At 37.7% G+C, this 13,538-nt stretch overlaps 1 protein-coding gene across 1 annotated transcript in view; it reads right to left on the minus strand.

Moving 5' to 3' along the window:
* GRID2 (glutamate ionotropic receptor delta type subunit 2) overlaps window positions 1-13,538 on the minus strand; it is a 730,680-nt gene that overhangs the window by 122,422 nt on the left and 594,720 nt on the right. Inside the window, exon 11 of the mRNA XM_027812082.2 lies at window positions 12,983-13,295. Coding sequence (XP_027667883.2) covers window positions 12,983-13,295 — 313 coding nt within the window. The remainder of the gene's footprint in view (window positions 1-12,982; window positions 13,296-13,538) is intronic.

Consider the following 13,538-nt stretch of genomic DNA (forward strand, 5'->3'; position numbering starts at 1 on the left):
CCCTGGAAGATCGTTTCCTTTCACCTGGGTGGGAAGCACTGCCCTCATTGCCCTCCCAGAAGGGAAGTAATGATCCACAAAAGAAAGCTCTCCTCATTTACTTCTCCCCTTTATGTGACAGGGAGAATATATGAGATGATCTTTCTTCTCCTTCAGGCTTATTTCAAATCACTTCTAATCATTTGAAATCTGTAAAGTAGTTTGAGAAGCTGCATCTTATATGTGCTTATAGATCCTTATCAACAAATTTGGAAGCCAGCTAACCTGAGGGCATATGTGCAACTTTGTGCAGGTAGATACAGGCTCCCTCCCACCTCCTACCAAGGAAGCCAGGCATAAACCAGCTCCCATCTGAAAAAGAGATTACCATGCTACCTTGTCACTCTTGGTTACTTCTGACCAGTAATCACCTCCAAGTTACGTTTCCTATCTTGCAAACTCCTGAAAATCCTCCATTTGCTGCTGCTGTACATCTGTTTGTATGTGCCTTTGGCATTTAACTTGCATGCTAAGGCTCATTGCTCAGCTCTTTTTCCTCATTAATAGGAAGAGATTACCCATGCTGGGATGTCAAATGATGGGGCTAATCAAGGACCAGTGACACTGCCACCAAGCCCTCATCAAGTTGCAGCCCAGTGTACGTATCTTATAAATCTAGTCAAAGGGCCCTGACAAATAATGTGATGGACAAACAGAAATGTCCTAAAGATGGCCCAAACGATTACCCACAAACTATTTTGCTTGAAACACAGAATCTTCAGTCATGTTCTTTGAAATCCTCCTCTCTGAAGCTAGGAAATGCTCTAGCACCAAGGAAAGGGGTAGTGCTACCCAGTGCAAAGCATTTCAGCCTACTGCTGCGTTGGCTCACCACTGGATTAGCAACCTGCAGAGTCTTTATAAATTTGAGCTTCTACCACTTCTATTGTCAATTTTTTTTTCTGTCTTCAAATACCAAGCCTGCCCAGCTTGCTGTCTTTACTGCAATGGCTTCATTCTAGAATGTGACAGAGGGCTAATCATTTGGCCACCAGACTCCCTTGTAAAACTCTTCCAAGACACAGCAGGAACTGTCATAGGCATCCTTGATTAAAATTTTGTTTGAAAATTAATCTATCTGCAAAAGTCAGACATGGCTATTCACTACATGCTTCCAATCACTTGTTTATACAGAGCCCCCCTTTTCTTCCTAGATCTAATTTTTATAAAACAGTAGTTAGAGGCTCTATAAAGCTGAAAAATAATCCATGACAATAGCACTACTAAGGGCAAATCAAGGAGGGCAGCCAGATACAACATCCCTTTATGTAAATGGGGGTTGTACCTGTAAAGGTCTGTTTTAACTCTGTCTTAATGCTCAGGTACTGTGTACAGGCTTTCTGTAATGTTTGCCATTTCCATTTTGAGAATGAATGAGTCAGAGTCTCTTCCAAATCACTGCTAAGCTATGACCATACAGTGCAGGATTCAGCCTCAGAATAATCTAGATAGAACTGTGCTCTGTCTTTTACTACTTTGTAAAGCTGCTGCTTTTTCACAGCTGTAAAAACATTCCATAAACCAAACCCCTATTCATCCTAAACATAATGATCAGGTTTGCAGAGAATGAAAACAGAGAAAATTTGTTGCATGGGAGAAGCAAGAGCAAGTCAAACCCAAAATCTAGTGGACTTTGTTAAAGGCTACATTAAACAGACATTCAAGCCTCTGAGTAAAATTTAGAACAGTACAATGATGAACATTTTTACTTTTTCTATTCAGGAATTTTTAGGTAAAACGCAAACATTAAAATATATACTGAAAGTACAAAAAAGGGTCTAATAACTGCATTCCAGAAGAAAGGGATCTAATGTGATAATGGAAAGTCTAACCTCTTTTCAGCTGAGCTGAGATTCCAATTTTCTGCATCACTAGCAATGATAATGTTACACAAACAGTGTTCAATCATTAAATTAATTCCCATTAAATCAATGTCCTTAAAGGCCAAACAGTCCTTTAATAATTACCTGATTAAAATGATGTTAGCATAACATATTAGTTAGAGCATATTTATATTTCCTTTCCCAATAATAAATCGTTTCTTTCCACCCATTTTGCTGAAACAGTGGCAAAGAGGCAAAAGTTGGGGAAGGAAGCATGTCGTATCACCATGTAGCAAATGGCTGTGGTCTAGCTTCTCCTGGTATTGGTGATACTTCAACAACATACATTAATCAGATTTGCACTTCTATTATATAGTTTTTACAGTATGAATCTTAAAAAGCTAAAGGAATTAATTCCTAGCTTTTGAGTCCAGACCCACAAAATAAATGACTTATTTCAGATATTGCAACTTTGCAGTGGTTGAATTCCATCTTTCTGTGAAATTAGAAAAATAATGATGTTTTCAAATGAAAATCAAAGCACATCATAGATAAAAGAAAATGTTACAAATAATAGTGTGCAGTAATTTAATACCAGTAACTTGTAGTGACTTGTGCAACATAATTGCAGAGATAGGGGATAGATACACTTTAAAGTGCTTCTAAATTTTTGCCAAATGTATCACAAAACTACATTTTGTTTTTCTCTTCTGTTATTACAAAAGAAGAGTAATGGCTGCAGCTAAAGTTTGAAACGGAGGCATCTACTTGTATTTGCTGAAGTTACTGGGAGCTCTTAGATGAAGCATTACTAGATTTATACTACACATATCCAGATGCCAAAATATCATGCAAGTCTCCATATTTGAAAGCAAATCTTTTGATTGCTGTAACTATGACCAGATTGGAACTGTGAGGCTGGCTGCCCAACTCTAATGAATAAGTTGGACAAAATCTCTCATATTAATGCTGCTAAAATGCATTGTTTTACTAGAAGATTTAGCAGGGTTTCAAATTTAATTTTGGGGTTACCCAATACAGCACTACTCAATCACATAATCATAAATAATAGTGCAATAAGCCTAACAATTTTACCAACAGCTGTTTGCTCAAAAGAAGCTTTGACCAGATAATATTTCACTGCTACTTTTACAACATGGGACAATAATTTTACATGATATGATTCTAGACATACACACACACACAGAGGCAAACACAAAATGGAGCTCAAAGTACATGTGTAACAAATATGAGGAGCTTCTGAGGATCCTACCCTGTAGCACTGCAAGGTGTGCTTTTAAGATTGCACCCGACTGCATGCCTGTATAAAGGCACTATTTGGAGCCACCGTGAATGCATCAAAATGATACATGCATACTCTTATTTTAAAGAATATCGGCACCTGATCTTACCAAATCACCTTGCAGACTGGCAGCCTTCTGATTAGATTTCAGGAGATGCTGAGACCCAGTCTCCCTATTACTAATGGCTGGATTCAAATGCTCTACAGCCTCAAACAATCCACCACAATTATCATCTACGGTACATATTCTTAAGTGGGTAAGAAGTTAACTGTCACATATAGTTTGCATAGTGGTGGCCTTTCCACAGAATAATGGCAGAGTTTTACATAGTACCTTCCCGGATGGCAAAAAAACCCTGTGCACAATGGACTGAAAACAGGCCATCTGTACATGCAATTAACATTAAATCGAACAATGTCATTAATGAGGTATTAAAGTGCTGCTTTAGCTAAGAGCCTGTCAGGGAGGACATTATGAGCACGAGGGAGAAAGTCCCCTTTGACTGAAACTGAGCCACTATGAACCAAGTCAAACAAAAGACAATTCAGTCAGATCATAAGGATAAACAGTAATTCCAGTAGAGCCTCCACAGCTTTTGACAGGTACTTTTCCCCATCATCCTTTTTTTTTTTTTTTTTTTTTTTTTTTACCTTTACACAGCTCCAAGACTCAGATTTTGGGGGTGAAGGGAATTTTTTTAAAGAAGATCATATACTGAAAGATTGTTTTTGGCTTGAACTTTCAAAGTATTATGAAATGCTTTATAAATCTGTTCTTGCAAGCTTTCCAAGCATCCATCATAACAGAGTGCCACCTGACTACTTTGGAGGCAAGTGAATCACAGACATCTTGGCTACATTAGTTTAGTTTTCATGTCACTAATTCTAGTTATCCTTTAATTTTCAGGGTGTTTCTCTGCAATGAACTCCTAACCTTACAGAATTCAATCATCAGTAATGCAGAAGCTCTAGTTATGTTACTAAATAACACATTTTAAAGTTTAGACTAAAAATCTCCTTCAAGGGGCATCCTGTAATATTGTTACCAAAGTGATCTCTAAAGCTCAGATAACCTAAAGTAGTACGACAGGTCATAGGAAGAGTGGAAAGAAGAAAACCCTTGTCCTTTTAAGTTTCACTTAGAATAATGCTACAATGTCATTTATTGATGAAAATAACTAAGACAAATGTTTATGTTTGAAAGATGAATAACCTGTTTTTTTACTGCAAATCAGATATCAACCTGCTTAAGATCATGACTCAGATTTGTCAGAAGTGAAAAGCAACTTCAAAGATGACTTTACTGGATTGTGAGGATTTTCCTCTTTGAGAGCAGATACAGAAATGAAAGAAGCTATTGTAAGAACAGAATACATGCTTATACCTAAAAATGTTCTATTAGCAAGTATATCTGGGTGTGAACTATGAACACTCCCACTCAACAGATTTATTATCAGCATTCCTTAACAGCCTGTTTGCAGAAGACTTTCTATCTTTCCCCTTCACTGTTACCTTTATTCTATCCCAGTGTGAGGGAAGTAGACTCCTCAGTCAAAACCACATATTTCTTCATCTCCATTTTTATCTGGTAAATGGGGTATCACACATTTTTAAGCCAATACCATCTCACTAACTTCAAAAGCACTGAAAAGGTAAAGTCCTACTTTATGATCTTTCACTTCCCTACTGACAGTAGAAGAACAAAAATTAAGCAGCATGAGGTTCCTACAAGATAATGCTGCTGTAATGAAGTCAATCCTCTTAATTTGCATGCTGGGAAGCTGAGTAAATAAAAAACAAAACAAATAAAAGCCCCAACAGCGCTCTTTTTCTCGTATTTGCTGAGAGCGGACCTTCATCTCAGCAATCAGGGAAAGCAACGGGTTGGTTAGCTTAATAAAAAAATTAATTTCGTATCTTTATATGCTTCCTTTCCATATTAATTTTGGCCTACTCCTTTTATACACATTTTAATATTACAAGAGGTCTGAGGAAAAAAAATCTTGACAGCTGAAGAACAGAGACTCCTGTCAGCAGCATCAAAATCTCTTTGCTGCTCCTGCCTTTACAGTTTACAGGCAATTTTCCTGGCACCTACCCACCAGTTGGTGTTACAAAGAAAAGCTGCATGGGTGGATACAGCTATGGCACAACTGTTGCAGAGGAGGGACTCCCCACAAACCAGAAAAGCAATTGAGAACTACCATGGGTCCCAAACAGCCCAAACTGCCAACTTAAGTGTAAGCTTCTGTGAAGAAAAATCAAATAGCAGGGCAAGTTGGGCTTGCTTTTTCAGTTTCAAAGCATCTTCACAGATAAAAATGTGGGTTACAGTCCTCCACCATGCAAGAACCATTCAGTTCCTGGCTAAATTGGTCTACCTCGCTTTCTCAATTAAATATATATTATACACAGGTGAACTCTGAAAAGTCATAACTGATTATTTAATCTGATTCTAACTACATTCTTTACCCAAATGTAGTATAAAATCATGTTAGAAATCAAAGTGGTTAAAGAAAATACTCTGAGTAAAATATTCACCTTAGGATGCTTTTGAAAGAACAGAGAAAGATGGATAGGTGCCACAGACACCCAATTCTACTTTCCCTTTTGCCTCATTTGGTTTTGATCACCATTTATGCTATAGCCAGGCAGACATTACCTTGTCACAGTCAATTAATCAGGCTTGGAGCTAGTCCTAGGGTAATGAAGGTGTTTTTTGGGCTTTCACACTGCCATTTATTCTCCACCTCCTCACAGAAGTTGTGTCAGGCACAACATCTCTAAATATACTGCCTTATGTACCCAGTGCTATTACTCAAGCGAGCAAGTGCACACAAGATATAGAAATCCATTATTTTAGATGCCTCTGAGAACTGCCTGAGCCTTAACTTCAATTTAGGGGAAAATCCAAGTATATCTCCTGGCAGTTTAATACTAGTGATATCACATTGCTGCAAAAAAATGCCCACACTGTTGAACATTTTACTTGGAGCATGGTTATTCCTTGGAATTACATTTTCAAAATGAGACAATCATCTAAATCTCTGAAATTGGTATGCACATAAAGCTACATCCAATATCTGCAAATGTGCACTGTCTGTATACATGACAATGATTCTTAGGAGATATTGTCAGTTCCAGTGATCACTTGTAGTTTCCAAACACATTTGAGACACAGAACACAACCGCCAAAATTTAGTTAGTTTTGAATACTGTTAAGAGGGCTGACCAAACCATTGAGACGTATGGAAAAGCAGCATGGATAACACAGGGCTGTAGTAGCTCTTTCAGAGAGACGACTTTATGATGTAAGCCTAGATTTAATATAGTAAAATGAGAATTTGGGGTTTTCACATTTAAAGGTGGAAGTATAATGCCACAAACACACCTGCTGGTGTGTGTGCTAGAAAAAGATGGAAATTGTTTTTTTTCTTAATATGTTTGGTATCTGACTTTCATTTTCCCAGCTTAGTGCATTTTAGGTTCAGCAATTCTGTTCCTCTTGTTAAAGGAAGATGTCAAGACTTGGCATTAGTTTGAAGAGCAATTAAAATAGTTAATTAATGAGACTGGCATTTAAGTTTTGCTTTCTATCAGAACATATAAAACATATTTTTATGAAGGAAGATAGATAATATCTCCCTTTTACAACCGAGAATTGATATACAAATTATTAAATGAAGTATCTATGGTCAGCCAGAAGATGAGGTGCAGAGTCAAAACTGGGAACGAGGTCTTAGAACTAAAGTCTTTATATGGGATATTTTTTGTTTTCTAAACTTAAAAAATAATTAGGTTTTATTGCATGTGAAGGTATAATTGATTTCTAACGTGTTTTTTTCAAAATGCTTTCAAAGTTTTCCTCTGAATATTAAATACATAGAGATTGGTGTACAGTTAATTAAGAGAAAATGTCACTAAGATACGTTGTTACAGCATAATGGTTTCCTGCTGATATGGATATGCCAAGAGTGAGATAAGCAAGATGAAGTAACTTATTAAGCAACAGCACACTCCAGGCAGTGCATTTCAGGAGGATTCTATCACAACTTGGGTAGTAATTCAAGGAACAAGACTGAGAATTCTGAGCAGCTTTAACCATCTGCAAAGTATTATAATGACATAGAAGTGCCAAAGCTTGGAGTCTATTTTATTGCTTTTATGAAATGTAATTTAAACAAGGCAAACAGTAAGTTTTGCTCATTTACTGAGCATTATGAACATAATTGACCATTACTGACACCATTGATGACCAATCAAAACCTCCAGTTGTGACCAGAATTTTAAACTAACCAAACATAAGGGGATAAAAAAAATGGCCCACCAGTGATGCTTACATAATTTCATAACTTTGCTAGGTTAAGAAAGAGTGTTAAAAATTCTGATGAAAAGAATACTTTTGTGGGTAATACTTCAAGCATCCATTATCCTGTGGTCAAACTGTATTTATAAATATATCAGAATTGTTTGTTTTGTTGTAATTACTGAGAAGTGATTAAATCTTGAATGATTCAGACATTTTAAAGATATTTTCTGTTATAGCAAAAAAGTCCCAAAGATAAAAATCTGCCTGGTTTTGTTTCTTACAGACAATGCCAAGTGAAACAGAACCTTGCATCTTTACCTGCATAATCTACAATCCTGCCAGACCAGGTCAGAAATACTTCCTCTTACACAAAAATGAAAAGTAAAATGAAGGGAATAGGATAAGGGAGAGACAAAGCCTTTCATATAAAATGCAAAACATAGTCATTTTCTATGTAACTTCATTATTTTGTTTACATTCAGCTGAATTCTTTTAAACTAAGTAAGCTTATCACTGTATTCCTGAAGGAAAATTTGAGAGGCTGCTCTCAAAATAAAATCCTCTAGAACATTCCTCTGCAAGTTCTTGGTAAAAATTACAGAGCATTTCACTTGTCTCAAAAAATGGTCTATTATACAAAAAGGCTTGGGAATAACTCTAAATCCTGAACTTCTGCTCCTTAAATCATTGGTTTTCTCTGGTAACGGTGAGAGCAGAGTGCTCTCTAGAGTATTGCATAACAAGAGCCCATAAACTAGTAGGAAGCTGATAGAAAACCTTCAGGAGAATAAACTAGGTTCTCAGCAAGTATAAAGAGACATTGTGCCATTGCAGTGAGTTGATTCAGTTAATCTCGATGAAGTTTTTAGTAAATCCAATTTTCCCTTTGAGACAGTGCTTTGCTCCCTGTTCATATAGCTATTTTCCAACATTGGCGTGATCTAGCGAGGGCAAAGTTTGAAGGAATAGCAATAATACCAGGGCTGAAGAGAAAGAAAATGCAGTTGTACAGAACAGCACAAAAGCTGAGCAAAGACTATATAATATATCACTCAGACTGGATGAGGTAGGAAGGGACCTCTAAAAGTCATCTTCTTCAAACAGCCCCCCGCCCAAGCAAGGCCACCTAGAGCCGGTTGCCTGGTACTGTGTCCAGATGGCTTTGGAATATCTCCAAAGATAGACACTGCACAAGCAACCTCGGCAACCTGTGCCAGTGCTCAGTTAGCTGGGTGGCCCCCAACATGCTCTGCTGCATGGGGTTGTTCCTCCTCAGAGGCAGGACTTGGCACTTCTTTTTGTTGAGCTTTGTTGAATATATAATGATAGATGACTGGGGAGGAGCCAAGTCAGTGGGGAAGAGCAGTAGAGCAGCAGGACCAGTGGGGGCATGAGTGATACCCAAGACCACAACACTAATGGTGAGGACCAGTTGAAGTGTTAGGCAGGCAGAAAGCAAGACCTGTGAGGAGTGGATTGAGAAGCCAAGGGAAAATATGGAGGGAGAGAGAGAGAAAACCCACTGAAAAGGAAATCAACACCTTCTGTCCAACTGGCAAAGAGTAATTTTGAAAAGCAGCACAATACAGAACTTTTCCCACTTAGTTTTCTGAGATAAGCAAGTGGAAAAGAACAAATTCAGAAGCCTGGCACTAGATTTCAATACGACTGAAAAAAACCACAACTCCACAGTCTGAATCTACAAATTTGCTTCAATCTTTAAACATAAATACTCGGAGATAATAGATGTTATCTGAGCTATTCATGCCTGAATGAGTAGTTTAGAACCAGAAGCATTTGATTTTAGTATAACACACAGCACTGCATGGCGAAGATCACTAAAAAGTCTCTGCCTTCTTAGTGGTCATAGTATATTGCAGATTCAGTGGGTATATTGGGTAGTAAGAGAAAACGTTTCAGTGCACTGGACGTAGTTTTTTGTTTAAATGAAGGGCTTGAGTACTGAATACCCCCCCTCTCCCCTTTGCAGTTTACACACTTTTTTATTAATTAAGCTTCTCCAGTTACATTGCAGTTTTACCCTCAAAATTGTCTCTTGTAATAAAAAAAATCACATGTATCTTACAAATACAAAAATAACGTGTATAAATACACACACACATACACTGATTTCTCTAATGAATGAATATAAAATTAAAAGGGCAACTGTGAAATTCTACCTCTATGTTATGGAGTCTCAAAGGAGTATCTAGACTGGTCACTGCAACATGGGGAAAAAAATAAACAATTGAAAGCCAAGTTCAAGACCTGAGTTTAAATGATATAAGAAGCACTGACAATAAGTTTCAAACTACCTTTAAGGAAACAATTAAAAATACTTACATTTTGTGACTATGACAGTAATTATAGCGCTATCTTAAAACCTATTGGCTTGGTCTGTACTAACTCCAGTCTACAAATGATGACAGTATTTTCCTCTAATGCTTCAAAAATTGCAAAAGGTTAAAACTTGTTAATAGAATCTAATCAGAACATCAGAGTCAAGGCTGAAAGAAAACACAAAGTGACACAGTGGACCAAAGCTACTTGTTAAATCTGCAGAGTTTTTTACTCTTTCAGAAGAAACAAGCAAAAGAAGTCCTCCCTGTGTCAAACAAAATGGTTTATAAGTTTCTTAAAAGAGTGACTTGTATTTTTGCACCACAGGCCTCTTTTTGCCTTAAGAGCCTTGGCAGGTCTGGAGCCAGCCTGTGTGCTTGCAAATCTTTCCTCTAGCAGTAAAGAGTAAAGAAAGAGAAGACTACACTAGAACGTGCTTGCTAACCTCAAACAAAAAATCCAGCACTATCAAAGCAGTAGTAATCCTCAGTTCATGCAGCTTTGCTCCTGTCAGTGCAGGATATGAAAGTGTCTTTGACTGTATGTTTTGATAACAGAAATGAGTACCTTGTCATGTTTTAAATCAGCAGCTGAAAGACTTCTTAAGTGAACATGACAGTATTTGAAATGTCCCATGCTGCCACACTTAAGATATGCCAATCACAATTAATAGCAACAGATTTGCTACTCAAAACAAAAAACCCCAACCCGATCCTGCAGAGTTTATCTGCTGAATGAAGAGCTGATGAGTGAAAACAGAAGCAAAATTATCACAATAGCCAGCCTGTCAGTGGAAATTACTTTCATTTGTCTTTATTCACAAGGGTTAGTAAACAATAATGCTTCAGCTAATATAGTTTTTGTTATGTTCAAATTGAAAGTGAAACACTATTATAAATAGATCTCTTTTTTTGCACTGGATTCCTGAGGTCTTCTGAGTCTTTATGTTGAAATTCATCTACATTTCATGTATTATGGTATCAACCCTATTAAATTTGTGCCATTTTTCCTTATAGCAAATGAAGGACTGTCCTGCTTGTTGCTTGAAGGAGAGATGTATCTATAGCTTTGCCTCATTCAGTAGGAACCAAGTGAATATTTTATATTATTCTAATGGATTCTAAAGAGTTGTGCTGAAAATCCACTTGGTAGGGTGGTAAGATATCTCTCTCTCTGTGTAAATGAATTCCTCTTAACTTCCAAGATCTGTGAATTTCTTTTTCTGAAGTCCCACAACTGTTTTGGTGCTTCCAGCTTTCAAATCCCACCAGGGAGTTTTAATAATGCTGAGTTGAACCTGATGACGCTCTTACAATGGGGAGTGGATGCAGATCTCCTTGAAAAAAATTATTTTTATTTCCTTTTTACAGTAAATTCTGCTTTTTTTTTTTTTTTTTTTGCCATCTGGTCCCTCTTCTTTTCATCTAATTTCTTCCTCATCTCATGCTTAATTCAAGGTTTCCCCCTAAGCCTTCCTCAAGTGCTCATTTTTACTGACTGGTCAAAACAACCTTTTCTTTGTAAGCTAACTGAGCATGGACTGAAGGGCTCCTTTGCAGGCTACCACTCTGGACCAAAGACTTAGGAAACTTTGGCACACCAGGCAACACAGGCTTACTTGGGTGGACATAATGCAAACAATTCAGATAATAATTCATGAGATTGAAGTGTGCGGTTAAATTACTTTGCCTCCTTTAAAACTTTGCTGGGCAGTCTCCTATAAAGCTTTTAGAGACTAATGATGTTGGAAGTACAGCAGGGATGCTAAGGCTAATACCAAGCAATAAACGTATGTAAAATTACTCACATTCATGCAGTAAAGAAACTAATCCACAAGTTTTAACCTAACAAGCAGACAGATATAATGAGTCTAGCTCTGTAACGGACCAACTGCTCTCTCACAGTTGGATTCCCTAAATGGTTACACTGGGAATATTTTGGACAGAAAGAAAACTTTATAAACCCACCCACATACATCCAAAAAACTTTTGTAGCTCTTAGCTAACTCCGAAGTCTTTGGTTTTCTTTAGAAAAAATCCACAACAAACATGAAACAATCTTCAGCTTTCCTCAGCTGGCCATCACTGCTCAATGAAACGATAGTTTCAAAAGTAAGGTCTCTAGGTCAATGTGTTTAAAATCATACCTCTTGTAGAAATTCTCAGCTTCAGCTTTTCTTCTTTCTTTTGGGATGTTGTTTCATATTTTATTTTCATGTATACCTTTAGCTTTTATGGATGTAATCTGATTGTTTCTAACAGGGAATAATGTAATTTCTAAGTTACAGATCAAAAAAAAATACATCTGGGAGTTTTGAGGCTGCATGCAGTGGCCATGGCTTTTTGTAGAGCAGATGCTCCACACAATTACAAATAGGTATACCTGGGGTGCAAGTAGTGACTGATGAACAATTACATAGATATGCCAGAAGGTATTTGTTTCGTTTTGTTGTCAAGCGTTATTACCTAAATCTTCTTTGTTCTCATATGAAGCTGTGCTTTCTTATTCCACTTTGCATTACAACCTTAATTTGTAGGCCAAAATTTTAAGTAGTGTGTAACAAGCCAAGATCTATAGCCCCTGATGTCTTTAGGATGCATGGTTAAAGCTCTGCCAGAAGAGGTAGATTGTGAAAGACTTGGGAATATAAACAGAATTGGGAAGAGCCTGGGCTACACCAGATGCTAGAGGGGATTGAAAAAGCATCCATGGAGACCAGAGAAGGTTGAGTCTAAACATTAGACAGGAAAACTGAGATAAATAAGAAGAGAGAGGAAAGAACATCAGATGCAATAAGACCATTTAGCACTGGTGACTAGTTCTAAACTTAGTTCAAAAGTCAAATCCCAACATTTTCTGTCTGACTGCATAAGAACAAAGCACTCGGGTTAACTATGACCAATTCTCCAGCAGATGATGAGAAATACTTCTTTTTCCCAGCAAAACATCATCTTTCTGTAATTAGACAACTACAAATCAAAACAAGCTAGCATGTAGTGCTTCGAACTTCTCACAGTTCCCACACTGAGTAGTCAAGACTCTTAGAATCCTTATAGCACAAGGCTTTGTAATGCTTCCAGTCCCTTGTGGGCTGTGGGAGGGAGGCAGGGAAGAAGAAGGTCTCTATAGTAATGGGTAGGATATATAGGTTTTCCCTCTGTCTCTTACCTTGTTGCACAAAGGATCCATACACAAACCACATGGAGTTGTAGAGGGTTGTGGAGGTCATGGATCCCATCTGAAGACGTGGGGGGTTGAGCCAGTTCAAGAGGTAGACCAATAGCCCTACTAACAGCACAGTGCCAGCTATGCATGCCCACAGGGAGAGGTCAAATGGTGCCAGGCAAGCAAACATGTCTACTGTCTTCTCTGCCTTTCGAAGCAGCACGCCCACTGAGTAGTCCATGTAACGTGTTGTGAAGTCCACCACATTTTCTCTCTCAGGGGTGATGGTTAAGGCAGAAATCCCTATATCAGCTCTCTGAGGAAAGAGGGAGAGAGAATAACATGCATAAGCTGGAGCTTCAGTAAAGATCTTTCCTCCGTGATTTATTAGCAGCTAAATTTATGAAGAAGCAGATGCCAAGGCCAAAATCTAAAGCATCATCGTGTGAACACAGAAACGTGAGTAAGGCTTGACAAGAATAGCTGTACCACCTATCTTAGTTTCTGTAAGCAAATCTCACTTGGTGAACTCGGGCACATTAGCTCTCCATATTGTTAT

This window comes from Falco cherrug, chromosome 1 (genome assembly GCF_023634085.1).
Source record: "Falco cherrug isolate bFalChe1 chromosome 1, bFalChe1.pri, whole genome shotgun sequence".
NCBI classification, from domain to species: domain Eukaryota; kingdom Metazoa; phylum Chordata; class Aves; order Falconiformes; family Falconidae; genus Falco; species Falco cherrug.